Below are 15,869 nucleotides of genomic sequence, written 5' to 3'. Positions count from 1 at the left end.
TAGGCATTCAGATCCACCATGTGACCGGTCACCGTATGCAGTAGTGTGATGGTGGGAGTTTGGGAGTCAAGGCCGTGTGGGGAGAAGGTGAGGAGATACCGGTGTGCCGACGCGGCGGATGGCAGTGATTAGACAGTTGTGCATGCATTGTTCATCTAGCATATCATTTGCTTGGGCGAATTTATAGGCATGGCGCCTGTTTATTCGTCTAATTCAAAGGAAACTGGAAAGGTGTGAGTACCAATACTGGTCGTACTTTTCATAGTCTCAAAGAGAGCCTGAAGAAACACACGGAAGGATTAGGTACATAAGGACCGGCCTATTCGGAAAGAAAAATGCTAGCGCCTAGCGTCGGCATTGTTGGGCACTGGCCAATATCAGTCTGGGACACAACCATCAGGTAAGAACGACGTTTAAATTATCGCTGGTTGTGTACGTGCATTCTTGCATTGTTGCGTTTTCTAATGGTGGTCATATACATTATGCAAGTTAGTGTAGTTTTGATGTTTGTATGCTGCTCCAGAACGTTTCGGTACCCAAGTAGATATCTTGGTCGAAACGACACCATCATATAGGAATTAGTCACGGCTTAATTAACCCTCGCACTTAGAGAGGTGGGGCCTGAGGGGCGTGTCGAAAGCCCCCCCCCCCCTCGTTTTTTCGCGAATAACTCGCGCAAACAGTGGCTGATCGCGACAAAACTTACAACATCTACGAGTGAATTCATTTTGTACACATACCATAAATATTTCATGACCATGACCCAAATGACCCAATGTACCGGTTTTTACCTTGGGATTTGACCTGAGGTCACAGGAGCTCAGTGCTCCCAGGACACGTGTCAAATGAATGCTTCAAATTGTGTCTGATATTTGGTAGCGCTACGTTCCACGGCACTCACGTCGAAAAGCTCTTCATTCGGTTTCGGCTCAATACTCGTATGTCCAATTCTAACCTGACCTTGTACCGATTTGTACCGGCTTTTGTGACCTGGGCCCGATTTCACCAAGTGAATATATTCCATTACGGCGGCGTACATATTCACTTTTGGCATATTATGACATATTCAGTTTCACCAAACTCCGTACAGGGATACTTATTCAAGACAAAGACAAAGTATGACTGCATAAGTCCGTCGTTTTTTGGCATACTATTACATTTGAGGTACCTCTGGTACGCCGATCTGCTTTTTCAACAGCTGTTTGCCGAGTTTGCTGGCATTGAAAGTATGCTACTTTTTGTGGCATACTTTGAGAAACAGCTTGGCATACATCAATTTTTTTGTATGATAATGTTACAAATTTAATGACTTCGTCGATACAACGTATGATAAAAACATGCCACAGGCTACGCAAAAAGTTTTTGATGTCATAATGGTTATTTCTTGCTGGATATATAGGGTATCGTGTGTCAGGGCTTATATTGAAATTAAACCCCAGAACAGCTATTTTTATAAGGCTTATCTCATCGTGGCATCACTGCGATTAAAATCACCCCATCATGCAGAAACACAAAAGGGAATTCCTTTTTTTATTCGCATTCCCGATTACATTGAGTTTTCCACTAAAAAAAAACGACAGTTCACATTGTATTTTGATAACACAAAAGCCAAAAGCGTTTCAAATCTTTCTCACCGTGATTATTACACCGTGCTCTTTATACAGCGTTTTACCGAAGAGGAAGTAAATAACTGGCGAGGGCGAGAGGAAGGACTGAAGTCCAGTCCAGCAACGCCTTGATTGACATGCCCAGCATGTTGCATCACAAGTCACAACGCATTCGTTTACATTCGTTTTCATCGCCCACTTTTGCTATTTCTTTGCAGTACCCATATGCTGTCCAATGTCCATATTTTTTTTTGTGTGTGTTGTGGCCAAATGATTCAATTTATCACCGGCTTCCCGCTTCCGTTCAGGTTCAGTCTGCCGAATGATTCCGAAATATTCTCCATATTTGAAGTCGTCGGTAGACCCTTCGATTATTTAAAAACTTGATTCAAGTTATATTTCAGATAACTTGTCGGCTAGTCGGCCGTGCTCCTTGTTATCGTCAGTGATCGGTAGTTAGACATAAGATAGGTGCCTCAAGTAATGCCATTTCTTGTTCGACTTTATTTATAGGTATTTGCTTTGAACCACTCCAGAATTGCGTAGAAGATGTGAACAAATATTGAAGCAATATCTAATGAGAAGTAACTTGGAGGAAAAAATTAATATCAATTCAAAATCCAATAAAACCCACACACGCCAGTAACGTCAACTGTGCCGCGCGGCTTGCTGCCGATTGTTTACATTTTTGGCTTTGGAATGTCATGCTCCCAGCAAAAATCAAGAGAAGCAATATTTGTTTAGGTACTTCCTCTTGTATGATCAGCAAATTTAATTCTTATTAGCGTAGCTAGAAATTTTTTCCATAATATTGTATATCTGAGCATTTAAGCTCGTCGACTTTAAATACGGAAAAATATAGTGACTGCATGTCTCCGACAAGAAAAGATATATGCATGCGCGCCGGTGGCTCCTAAAGTACGTAAAGCGGGCGTATTGAATATATTCCTGTGGCGAAACCGAATAGTATTATCGTCGTACTTTGTCGGTGTACTTTTCCAAAGTACACCAAGAATATATTCACTTGGTGAAATCGGGCCCTGGTGTCCTGTCCTGAAATGACTGACACCTGAAATTTTCAGGATATGTGGCAAAAGGCTCATTCCCAGACGTTGTGCCAAATTTTGCGGCGCTACGCGACACCACCTTTTACGCTATTCGCGAAAAAAAAAACTTTAGGGAGGCTGCATCCCCCCCGCCAGGCGAGGGCTAAGCTGGAGACAGTGATGAGACTAAGATGTTCGTTGGAGCAGCTCCAAGCATTTTATCGACCTCTGCTCTTTGGGGCCCCATTTTGGGCCCCTTCCTTTGGATTCCCCGGTAGGTTTCTTGAGCCAGATTGAAGAGGGGGCCCAGGAGAGTGTCTGTGCAAATTTTGAAGAAAATCGTAGGGGCCGCCCCATTGGGCCCCAAATTTCAATTGGGTCCCGTGGGCTTCAGGTGGGCCCCATCGAAAAATGGTACTTGGGTTTTTTGTTTGGGAAATTACGCTCTTTCCAATGATGTGCATATTGCCGGGGTTGGTCGCGAAATTAGGGGCAATACTTAGAAAGGGCCTCTTTGGGGCCCTCTTTGGGCCCCTTCCTTTGGATTCCCCGGTAGGTTTCTTCAGCCAGATTGAAGAGGGGGCCCAGGAGAGTGTCTGTGCAAATTTTGAAGAAAATCGTAGGGGCCGCCCCATTGGGCCCTAAATTTCAATTGGGTCCCGTGGGCCCCAGGTGGGCCCCATCGAAAAATGTTACTTGGGTTTTTTGTTTGGGAAATTACGCTCTTTCCAATGATGTGCATATTGCCGGGGTTGGTTGCGAAATTAGGGGCAATACTTAGAAAGGGCCTCTTTGGGGCCCTCTTTGGGCCCCTTCCTTTGGATTCCCCGGTAGGTTTCTTGAGCCAGATTGAAGAGGGGGCCCAGGAGAGTGTCTGTGCAAATTTTGAAGAAAATCGTAGGGGCCGCCCCATTGGGCCCCAAATTTCAATTGGGTCCCGTAGGCCCCAGGTGGGCCCCATCGAAAAATGGTACTTGGGTTTTTTGTTTGGGAAATTACGCTCTTTCCAATGATGTGCATATTGCCGGGGTTGGTCGCGAAATTAGGGGCAATACTTAGAAAGGGCCTCTTTGGGGCCCTCTTTGGGCCCCTTCCTTTGGATTCCCCGGTAGGTTTCTTCAGCCAGATTGAAGAGGGGGCCCAGGAGAGTGTCTGTGCAAATTTTGAAGAAAATCGTAGGGGCCGCCTAATTGGGCCCCAAATTTCAATTGGGTCCCGTGGGCCCCAGGTGGGCCCCATCGAAAAATGGTACTTGGGTTTTTTGTTTGGGAAATTACGCTCTTTCCAATGATGTGCATTTTGCCGGGGTTGGTCGCGAAATTAGGGGCAATACTTAGAAAGGGCCTCTTTGGGGCCCTCTTTGGGCCCCTTCCTTTGGATTCCCCGGTAGCGTTCTTCAGCCAGATTGAAGAGGGGGCCCAGGAGAGTGTCTGTGCAAATTTTGAAGAAAATCGTAGGGGCCGTCCCATTGGGCCCCAAATTTCAATTGGGTCCCGTGGGCCCCAGGTGGGCCCCATCGAAAAATGGTACTTGGGTTTTTTGTTTCGGAAATTACGCTCTTTCCAATGATGTGCATATTGCTGGATTTTGTCGATATTATAGGCCTGGAATTGTTGAAAACGTTTATTTATGTCCCGAGGGCATACTCCCGGGCCCATATATTTGAAGTTGTTTTGTTCGGTTCAGGGGGGCGCTAGCCCCCTAAATTTGGCACCGTTGTACGTAAAATTTTGTCCTCTTTCGAATGACGTGCTTTTTTAGCTGTTTTGACGGCTAGAAGTAGGGTTTTCAAAGTTCGTCGATTGTGCCCTGAGGGCATACTGTTTTTTGGGATTTGTGGCCCCCCTGATGGATTCCCCGCATTTTGGCACTAGGATTTTCGATAGAGGACACCATTCTGCACCTCTCCACCAAAATTCAGCGAAATCGTAGGGGCCGTCGATCCCTGCTGAATCCCTGCTGAACCCCTGCTGAATCCCTGCTAACTTCCGTTACATGGCGACACGGCTATTCGCGCAATGTATTCATTTATGGGCCGCGCGGGGCCTCGCGATGACGCGGCTGGAGGCAACTGCTCAGCGCGCTAGGATACTTCTGGCGGGGCCGGGCGATGAACGGTGTGCAATGAATGGGTTATGGTCGGGCAGACAGAGATGAGGCATTGAATTTGAATTGACATCAGCAATCGGGTGGGGAAGGAGAACGTTTCTAATCGAGCTTGGGATGGGGAAAGCCGAAAATATCACGATCGGCTCATAGCTCCGACAGGGCCGGGTGCTGTACCATGTGTAGTATATTTAGGCGGGCAGACAGAGATGAGTTATTGGATTTAAATTCACCTTACCATCGGTTTCTGGTGAGGTTTGAAGACGTCTTTAATCAAGCTCGGAGTGGGGCAACGGCCACTGGCGGATCCAGGGGAAGGCATTTGGGGCAAATGTCTTCCCCAACAACCAGGGCAGCGCCCGAAATCGATTTTCGAGAATAAATGAAAACTTCAAAACTTTTCTGAGGAAATGTTGGTTAATCACACCGCAAAGCAGTGCGCAAGGAATCGAAATCCGAGTTTTTTAAATTAATTCCGAGAAACCTTTATGGGGTAAGCCCCCGCAGTGTCCAATACCGCTTCCTGGATCCGCCAGTTGTGAATAAGTCACGGTCGATACCGAGCTTCGGCGGGACCAGGCGCTGTACACGTTGTTCTTTGAATGAAGAGGTGGACAGACACCTAGCCCCACATCCTACTGTTATGCCCGTGCTTCTGTGGGTGAAGCACTAAAGCATCACGGAATCCCAGAGGACCTGCGAGTCGACGAGGTGGCCGCTTTGGCCGCCGGGTACTGCAGCTCCCTGGAGTTGCCTGGGACCGATGGCAAAACAACAGCTCCGGCGGTGCCCCTATGGGCCGTAGTAATTAGTGAATTCCCGTAATGTAAAGATCATATCCTCAATGATCTCCATTACCATTTTATATTCCTAAACAATATGACAGACCAATTATGCTTGCCTACGTTCAGGCATTACCTCTGATGGTCAAAAGCCCAGTACAACATGTGTTGTCTGTCAAACAACAATCGACGACGGGATCCCTTCTCATCATCTCTTAAGCCATCGGTTGTCAATTCACCCACCCCGTTTCCCTAAAAATAGACGGTCAGATTCGGCCTGGGTCCTTACGACCCCTCTAAATTCGCCAGAAACGGGATCGGATCGCCGTTATTGCACCAGTCTTAGTGTCTTAAATACTATGACAGGCGACAGCTTCGACCACGGACGTCGGACGGGGTGATCGTTCCACGAATGTACGCACCATCCAGGCCTAGGATGCATCGAGGTTTAAAAGGATGCAGTCTGTAGATCAATCAACAAACAATGGTGGTATGCAACCACTTTAAAATATCTCCCTGGCTCCCGCAACGTTCCAACGCCCCTCCGTTATGCATTCGCCCTGTGTGTCCGCCGAGCCGGCTTGCCTCCAATGACGTCATCGGCCGGCCGGCGGCGTTCAAGGTCAAACGGCTGGTGTCCTTACCTGGAGTTCTATAGCCTTGGGATTTCATTACTCAAGGCTGGTTTTTGGGATTACTTAGCAAGGCCTTACTTATAGGAGGTAATTCAAATCGCAGGTGATAGCATTTCTGGATATTTCGTATGTATAGGTATAAAGTTTTTTTCTCGAATTCACGAATAAGTGCTGGGACAGGATGTTAGGTACCTTAGCACGGATGGTACACCCATTTCATTTTATTATTGCACTTCTTGTTGTTTGTAGTGTAGCGTCACACGAAGATTTTCCGTATTGTCATGTTTTGGAGCTAATGTTGGCCCTAACTTTTGATTTATTCATGTCACAATTAGAATTTTCAACCTGTTCGCTTGTAATTAGTGGCTATTTTAATTTATTTCAGTAGAATTTTGACCAATTTTTGTTGGCTTGCATTGGGCAATACTGCCGGTATTGGTAAGCCTGGGGTCCCAGGAAGATGCCAGATTGGGACGATGGAGATATATAGACCAAAACAAACCTAACCTGACCTGACAACCTTACCTACAGGGTGTCCCAGAATTGAGCGAATATTTATTTCCTGGCTAAAAGTATGATTGCGCTCGATTTTAGTTAGATACAAGCATTATACTTTTATAAGACATACCTTGGCTATCGAGCTTTGAGACTGTGTTTTTGGTGACCGGTCACAACTCGAGTCAATTATTATCCAGAGTCATGAAAGAGTAGTCCCTTTTCGTTTTCAGCCTCAGCAAACAAAATGCAATCATGGTGAACATTAGCGTCGCCACGGGGGGGGGGGCAAGCGGGGCAGCTTGCCCCCCCCCCAACCTCGGACCGGGCACCCCCTGAGATCGATACAGATCCGATGAGATTTTGGAGTCGGGGAAAAATGGGGGTACCTTTCTGAGAATGCCTGTGAGGTCAGACTCGGTTGAAGCGTGCAGTTCAAACCAGAGTCTGACTCACAGTCGCCAAAATCTTCAAGACTCCGAGTCCAGACTCGGAAATGTCAATGCTGTGATTCATTCCATGTTCCTAGTTCGTTCTTTATTACATTTTACAGCTGATTTTCATAAGTTTTGGAATGCTGACACAATTTTCGTTCAAAGCGTGAAACGAACTCTTCGGGGCCTTTCTCAACTCTCGTCAAATGTCTGCGACAGGCTCAAGTACCGTACAAGTGTCGCAGGGCTCATGAGGTTGCTTTAAACTAAGGCTCCTAAGGAGCTCCACTGAGCCCTAAAGAAGCTTTCAGAGGGCCCAAACCGGCCTCTGAAAGTCCCACTGGTGTCCATGTTCTCTGAGGGCCCATACAGGGATCTTTGAGCGTTCAAACATTTATGAGAACCTTAACTGGCCTCTGATAGTTCAGCCAAACTTTTGAGGCGACAGACTTTGCTAACCCCAAGCCGGCATCTGAGGGGTCACAGCTCACGTGTCCCTTTGAGGTCCGCAACACATGTTTATTATGTCCCTACGTAGGGTCCTTAGGGATTCGACACAGACCCCAAGGGTTAACACTGTTATCTGAGGGCTCCAGGCTCACCCTGGGCCTAGTCTCTTAGCGCCCGCCGCCCACACTGGCTTCTGAGGGCCCCACCTTGGGCTCGGAAAGCCCTAAAGCACCACGTACACGTAAATATTTGAGGTGACCCACGCCGATCTCCGGGATCCTAAGCATGCTTCTGAGAGTCAGCACTGACCCTGAGTGGCCTGAAATGGCCTGGAAGTCCCAAACCTATCTCTAAGGGATCCCTTGCCGCTATGCCGTGCGTAACTTTTGGTTCCGTAGAACAGTTTTTGTTCGCATTTGCAGCGCTTCCCTTCACACGAAAAACGAGAAACTTTTGTTCACACTCGAGTGAACAAAACACTTCCTCTCACTGGAGCAAAGATGAATTTCTTCCGATTCACACTTCCGACATTCACTCTCCGCCGAATGCCCAACTTAGCTACGATCGGCGGCTGGGATAAGTCCTATGCATTTTACGTAAAACCTCTGCATGCATGCGTGAATGGAGGTTTTAGCAGGGTGATCCGATTAAATGGAGCATTTTTCACCTTTTTCTGGGTAATGATCATGAGCGTCGAGCGTCTGCACAGGGTCAGGGGCCCTCTGCAGTGCGTCGGCAATCGCAGCCACTATATACTATAATTCTACCAGTCGTTTTTGTCATGAAATTTCAAAATTTCGAATTTTTCTGTAAAAAAATTACATGTCATAGCTAGGAGGAAACCTTTGTCACCATCGGATTCCTCGCACCATTGCGCATCGAATGATATGTAAAACGAGTGAGTAAAGGCTGGGGAAAGGCAAGTTTTAACACAAAAGTTGATTTTGCCCCCCCCCCCCCCAACCGAAAATCTCTGGCGACGCCTATGATGGTGAATAAAGTGCAATTCTGAAGTTTGTAAACAGACCTTCGGCATGGAGTTCGCTAGAGAGCTCCAGTAGCTCATTTGCAAGCAGGCAGGGGTGAGCAAACCGCAGTTACATCAGTGAGCGAAGCCAGAGAGAGCAAGAGATAACCTGATTGACAAGCCTGGGTGAGACCAAAAAGGAGCATGCACCAGTCGTCAAGCGGGTTGTTGCCATATCATGGACAACAAACGCCACCCATCTACCCAAAAACAAGCTAAACGACAGATCAGGGTTAGCTACGAAACATCAGTCTACTTTTGACCACTATCTTCGACAAAATTTTGGAAGTCGGGGCCCCTCATCTGAAAAATATGCCAAAACTAACGGAATGACAGCGCAAATCGCTACAAAGCAGCCATAAATCATAACATATGCAACAAAAAAAAAACTGAATGGAAACCCACTTTGTGGTCTTACGAAGGTATTCTGCCCTTTGAAGCGACACAAAAAAAAGTTGTGTGTGGACGTCAGATGTTGACAACGCCCCAACAGCCGAGACGGCCAGACACTCGTCGAAAATCAAAGTGTGAGACATTTTGAGCCACGGTGCGCTCCTTCAGCTTCACGTGATGCCTCAAAGACGACCTTTAACACAGATTGCTACTGCGGTAATATTCAAGCATTACAAAAACTGGTTGTCGTGAACTGAATGGCCATAAACGGGTTTGTTCTGGAAACCAAATCTGTTGGAAGCCAAAGGTCACGCCATGTTCAGGCATGGAGGTTCTCCACTTCAGATGTAAAAAAACAGCGCAACAGAGGTGTAGGCAGAATTTTTGGTTTTGGGAGAGAATGCCTTATTGCCTGGGAACAGTTTGGATGCAAAGTTAATCGAAAATATTTATAGTGTCCACCGGCAAGAGGTCAATGAAAACCGTCTTACAACCAGTTCGGGAGACCCGTAAAACAACTGAAGCCAGCATCGTCTGGCATTTAGCTACAATTGTCGGCTAATGTTGTAGCTAGCTCGTGTCTATTGCATGTGCCATTTCGAAGCTACCCTTATTGGCTATATCGGACGATTAAAAGAAAAAAAGTGAAATTATTTTTCCCCTTATCTTATGCGCTGAGTAACAGTGTTCGGTCAATTTTGGGACATGCTGTACAACCTACAAACCTACAAACCTACAAGCTACCCTACAAACCTATACAAACCTACAAACCTACAACCTCATTACGGAGCGAGCGAAGCGAGCGGAGTCTCATACTGAGTATGAGCCTCTCATTACGGAGCGAGCGAAGCGAGCGTAGTCTTTCCTTAGATTAAAGGGACCCTCCCACCTTCAAAAAAGCTTATGAATTGGCATGAAAGTGATGTCGCTCGGTTCAGAAAGAGCGAAAACGAATATCTACCAAATTTCACCGAAAAATATTCACCGGTTTTCAAGATATTAGACTTTTACTTTTGTTTACTTTTTTGGGATCTCCGCTGTTTCTAGCGATTTTATTTTAGAAGTGCGGCGTTTGCGGCAGATGTTGCGCGCAAATAGCATATACCACCGCGTGCTACAAAACGTTTTAGTCAAACATTTGAAAATCGTTAGATATTTGCGCTGACGTCACACATTCAGAGGGGTATTCCTAAGCATTAGCCCCTCTGAATCAAAATGCTGCAATTTTGAAATTCAATATTTCCGATTTAAGGCATTTCTCGATGTTGTGAGTGCCGAAACCGGTAATTGTGAGCCAGGGACCCCATTTTGGCTATCTCAACTCAAATCTAATGTTAAGGTGGGAGGGTCCCTTTAACGGAAATTTCTGAGTATGAGCGGCCGGCCGGCCGGCCGTGCGGACGCTTTTGCGAGGCTTATATCTCAGCAACCACTTGACCGATTTACACGGGGTAATTTTTGTAGGGTAGCTTCATTCCTTCTACCAAGTATTGGACTATTCCCGATGCATGTGGGTGACCCCTTATGCACGTGCCACGCGCAAAACGAAGAGGTGTCAGTTTTGCAATTGTTGCAATATCTCGGTAACTACTTGGCCGATTGCGCTGAAAGTTGGCATGTAGGTAGGCACTATTGGTGCCAATCGGAATTTCTTTTCTTGGAATTCCAATTTTTGTCCAATTCCAATTTGGAATTTGGACGGAATTCTTAACATTTTTTGGAAATTAATCGGAACACAAGGCCTTTAAAATTTAAAATTTTAAAACGGAGGCCTTTAAAACGCTTTTAAACACTTTTAAAATTTACGCAAAAAATGCAAAAAACGCTAAAAATTGGAATAGCCCCCGCTTTGGACAAAATTGGAAATTTACTTGGCAATTTCTTGGAATTGGATCGGAATTGGAATTGAAATTTCATGAAATTGGCACCACTAGTAGGCACCCTCTAGGCACTGCATATCCATGTGCCAGAGTTGGGGTGCTGCTGCACGTGCAGGGGTCGTTTCCAGATCTCGAGAACGGCTGGACCGATGGCGCTCAAATTTGGTACACGGTTAGGGACCAGTTAGTAGGGTGCCGTGCACAAGTCAGTTGGGACCCATTCTGCACGTGCGCACGTGCAGGGTGCCGCTTCCAGATCTCGAGAACGGCTGGGCCGATTGTGCTCAAATTTGGCACATCGCTAGAGACCCGTTAGTAGGGTGCCGTGCACAAGTCGGTTGGAGGTACCCCTCGAAATTTCGCACGTGCAAGGCTCGCCCTCTCGCTCGCTCCGTTAGTCGCCGCAAAAGGCGCTATACTGGTCTGAGTATGATGAGAAAATCCTGAGTATGAGCGGCCGGCCGGCCGGCCGGCCGTGGGGACGCTCTTCAAAAGCTAATATCTTAGGAACGGGACATCCTATTGACAAGCGGTCTTCTTTACTGAATGTCACTTGGACGTAAAAGTTCTGTGGTGTGATGGCCACCATGCGTTCTTGCCAACCACCGCACGTGGCGCGTGGTAAAGTTGGACATTTTTTAAGAACCCCCAAAATTGCAACCTCAATAACGGCACAACGGTTGGGCCGATTGAATTGAAACTCGGTACACAGTTAGGTCTCCATCAGATAATTCATCTGCATGTGTTAAGGGTGGGGTGCTACAGCACGTGCGCACGTGCAGGGGGCGCTCCCAGATCTCGAGAACGGCTGGGCCGATTGCGCTCAAATTTGGTACACGGTTGGGGACCAGTTAGTAGGGTGCCGTGCAAAAGTCAGTTTGGACCCCGCTTGCACGTGTGCACGTGCAGTGTGCCGCTTCCAGATCTCGAGAACGGCTAGGCCGATTGCGCTGAAATTTGGCACATCGCTAAAGACCGGTTGGTAGGGTGCAGTGCACAAGTTAGTTGGAGGTACCCCCTCGCAATTTCGCACGTGCAAGGCCCATCCTCTCGCTCGCTCCGTTGGTCGCCCAAAATGCGTTTTACTGGTATCATAAATCATTATGTTCCAGATACCGTTGATTACAGTCATATTACCGTTGATTACCGTTGCCAGATACCATTGACCTACAACGGTATCTGGCATCTTCCTGGGACGCCAGGCTTATTTATATCATACTGCCTAGGTACTTCGCTAATGCAAATCTTTGCCCTTTATCCTTGCTGTTGTAAAATTTAAAATTTCCACAATAGGGTTGGGGTGGAACTACAGTTATCGTAGCAGTAGTTCTATCTTGCTATCATAGCTATCATAGCCACTCCTACACTATCTCTAGCTATGACATGTCAGATTAGGTATGGCTAGGTTAGGTTAGGTTCAGCTATGTTATGTTCATTTCCTTTTTCTGGTTTAAAAATTGTCATACAATAATTTGTCAGCGACGAAGGTTTGTCCTGTAACTCGAGGGAAACCCTACTGGAATCCTATTTTATTTCCTATTTCCTATTTTAATATGAGGTGCTGATGACCTAAATAGTCCAGCCCCAAGCTCAGAAGCATTTGCATCATTGCATAATCATCATTATCATCATCATGACTTGCAGCCATTGCACTTTGCAGCAGGTTCAATGGTCATAACAATCTAAGGTATACCTATGCCTTGATTTATCTACACTTAACCCGCGCCCCGTTGGGCTCTGCCGAGCAACGCGCCCGGTTGGGGGGGGGGGCCATTTTGGCCCCCCCCCCCCCTAAGATCTCGAGAACCACGCAACATAGCGACAAGCGGTAAACGGCGTTGGATAGCCCCAACGGGGAACTACCTTGTGACCCAATTTTATTGACCTAGGTCAAACCGATGACGTCACAGGTCAGGTCAAAGGTCCAATTTTCACCGTTTACAGGCACTTCAAGAAATGCGTTGTAAAATCGAGTAAAATGCATTTCATTGAAAATCATCGATGGGGAAATGCTCTTCAAACACATATTTTGCTATTTGAGGTCACTGATACCAGGTCAGGTCACAGAGGTCAGGTCACGGGGGGGTCACAATATGAAAGTGTCGTGTGATACATGTTTTATGGTCCATTTTACATGACAAATGCGATTATATGTGTCAGGCAGCCTTTGGGGCCAGCTTAGATCACGTTTTGGTCAAGGTCAGGTCAAGGTCAGGTCAAGGTCAGGTCAAATTAGGTCAAATTTTAAAGTTAATATTTTTGCATAAAATGGGTATCGAATCGATGCAGCTCGTCACGGGGAGTTCAATGGTGGTCTTTGTTTTGCCGTACGTGGTCTAGAATTGCTAAAAATTGAATTCAAAAATTTGACGTCATCATTTTTGAACAGTTTTTTCGCTATAACTTGGCCAAAAAACGAGATATCGATCTGAAATTTGGTATGTATATAGAAGAGCGCCGGTACTATCACATATATTCCGGTTTTTTTCGAAATTCGGAAAAATATTGGATTTTTTCAAAGTTTTTCTAAAAAAATCAATTTTTGAATTTTTTTTTTGGTCAAAAACCAAAAATTTTGAAAATCCGAGATAGCAGTTTTGTAGCGCCGCTTTTTGTCTACTAGACCATGTAAAGAACTTTGAAATTGCTTGATAACTGTAGATTTGGTGAGCGTTTCAAGATTGCATGTTTTTTGCTCATTTTTGCTCGAACATGACCTCAGTTTGACCTCAATAACTCCTGACCTAAGGTGACCTAAGACTTGAAATTTGGTGTGAAGGTGTCAAATTGATGCCCGGGAAGGTACTGAATATTTGGCGGCGCTGCGCGCCGCCGTTTTCTTGCTATTCAGGAAAAACCACAGGGGGGGCCAAAATGGCCCCCCCCCAACGGGGCGAGGGTTAAATCAGAACATTTTCATTAACCACTACTTTTTTGTGTCAATTTTGGCTGAAGAATCCATAAAATTTTAGACAATGCCACACAAAACTAATGCACATCTGAAACAAGCTGAACACACATGCAAGTATTGACTCGGGCTGCACAGGGCACCGAGTAGAGTGATATGACAGTTTGTATTCCTGCAGCGCTCGGCGTCGCCGCAACCATCTCTCACGATGCTCGTCCTGGTACTGGGTGACCTGCACATCCCCCACCGCTCCAACGGACTGCCGGCCAAGTTCAAGAAGCTGCTGGTTCCCGGTCGGATCCAGCACATCCTCTGCACAGGCAACCTGTGCACCAAGGAGACACTCGACTACCTGAAGACGCTCTCGACCGACGTGCACATCGTGCGAGGCGACTTCGACGACAACATCTCGTACCCGGAGCAGAAGGTGGTGAACGTGGGCCAGTTCCGCATCGGTCTCTGCCACGGCCACCAGGTGGTGCCCTGGGGCGACACGGAGGCGCTGGCCCAGGTGCAGCGTCAGCTCGACGTCGACATTCTCATATCGGGGCACACGCACAAGTTCGAGGCGTTCGAGCATGAGAACAAGTTCTACATCAACCCGGGCTCGGCGACGGGCGCGTGGCACCCGCTCGACAGCAGCGTGGAGTCGTGTTTTGTGCTGATGGACATCCAGTCGGGCACTGTGGTCACCTACGTCTACCAGATGGTCGGTGACGAGGTCAAGGTCGAGCGTATCGAGTACAAGAAGAACTGAGCCGCCCGGCGATCGGCAGATGCTGTGGGAGACGGTGCTGCCAGCCGGCTCTAGCGCCGTTGGCAGTGTGTGGAGGACAGAGAATGGGTGGTATCGGCCGGTTGTTTTGATGCGAAACCCGTGTTGCAGATGCAGGGCGTGATGGGTGTCCGTGAAGTTGCAGTCACCTGAGTCCATTAAATGGTTGGGAAATGTGCTGCTTGCTACGTCCGTTTTTTGTTGTGAATCCACCTTGCATGTCCTAACGTTTCGGTTCCATGACCTTATTCAAACACGATCTGAACGTAGGTAACATTATGTCCAAGACTGTTTCGGTTGTTGAGGGCTAAAAAATGTGCGAACTTTGCTTATACAGCTGTATTGTGTATTACTTCTTGAACATTTGTTTAGCATGCTGAAGGAGTTTGTTTCGTTTACATGCTGTATTTTGCTGCGATCAGTTATGTATTTATTGTAACTGGGTGATAAGAGATATCGCTTAGCATGCACTATATTCCAATATTAGATGTCAAATATATCAAAATGTATACTATGCGACGGTATTATCTTAAATCTGATACGTAGTGCGTTATCCATATGTGCACTCTATCCCAATCGTAGATCACTATGCAAGCGGAAGTGCCGAACGCCGGGGCTGTTGTAACAGAAACCCGCCTTAGGAAGCCATTAGTCTCATGTGTTCCTGGCGGCATTCAGCATGGCGATTTTGCCAACGGGTAAGTGATGTCCTACTGCGCCTTGTGTAGACGCTCAGAAGACCATACTATAATCCGAAGCTGCTGTCAGGCTACAAGACGTTTTTTATGGTTAACCTTTTATTTCGGGTCCCCGTGCGGCACAATATCTTGGCCAGATGAGCTGACAGCGACTTGTATGCTGATTTCGATTGAGAGTCGGATGCCTAGCCTCGGCGTAACCACGCGGTGTCGACCAACGAATCGGTGACAGCCTCTTGAGTACACATGTGTCACATTTGACACCCAGGGCCGGCGTTACCCCTGTTGACGCCTGATATCACTGTCATTTGACGCCCGGTATAAATTGTTGTCGGTTGACGCTAATGCCACCTGTTGACGGTTGACGCCCGAGGCCGCCTGTGGAATAGTTGACGTTAAATCACCTGTAGGTTGACGACCGATGTCACCTGTTGACAGTTGTCCCAGAAGTCACCTGTTTACTGGTAAGCGCTATCGCCTGTCGTCTGTTGACGTCTCCTTTGTATGAATTTGTTTTTTTTATTGAAACCGTTATCCATATCTGGGAATCCCCTCCGACAATACTGTCTCGTTTGTTTGATTTCAACGCATGTCTTGTTACTGAAACGGTCGCCTGCACAGATGTTTCCTATA

The 15,869-nt window shown here is 46.8% G+C and overlaps 1 protein-coding gene across 4 annotated transcripts; it reads left to right on the top strand.

Annotated features, from left to right (window-relative positions):
• Positions 1–6,174: 6,174 nt before the first annotated feature.
• On the top strand, positions 6,175–15,057 carry LOC122382656 (vacuolar protein sorting-associated protein 29-like). Of its 4 annotated transcripts, none has more exons than XM_043368291.1 (2): positions 6,175–6,263; positions 13,942–15,057. In XM_043368291.1, exon 2 carries the CDS (start codon positions 13,972–13,974, stop codon positions 14,518–14,520), a length of 549 nt encoding a protein of 182 aa, XP_043224226.1. In that variant the 5' UTR covers positions 6,175–6,263; positions 13,942–13,971; the 3' UTR covers positions 14,521–15,057. The 4 variants fall into 4 exon arrangements, with proteins under 4 accessions (XP_043224226.1, XP_043224229.1, XP_043224227.1 ...); XM_043368294.1 differs by having other exon boundaries at positions 6,211–6,279; XM_043368292.1 differs by having other exon boundaries at positions 6,222–6,306.
• Positions 15,058–15,869: the final 812 nt, after the last annotated feature.

This window comes from Amphibalanus amphitrite, unplaced genomic scaffold, assembly GCF_019059575.1.
Source record: "Amphibalanus amphitrite isolate SeventyFive unplaced genomic scaffold, NRLGWU_Aamphi_draft 000144F_arrow, whole genome shotgun sequence".
Lineage (NCBI taxonomy): Eukaryota > Metazoa > Arthropoda > Thecostraca > Balanomorpha > Balanidae > Amphibalanus > Amphibalanus amphitrite.
Note: the sequence above shows the minus strand (reverse complement) of the source record. Positions and strands in the feature narration are given on the sequence as shown.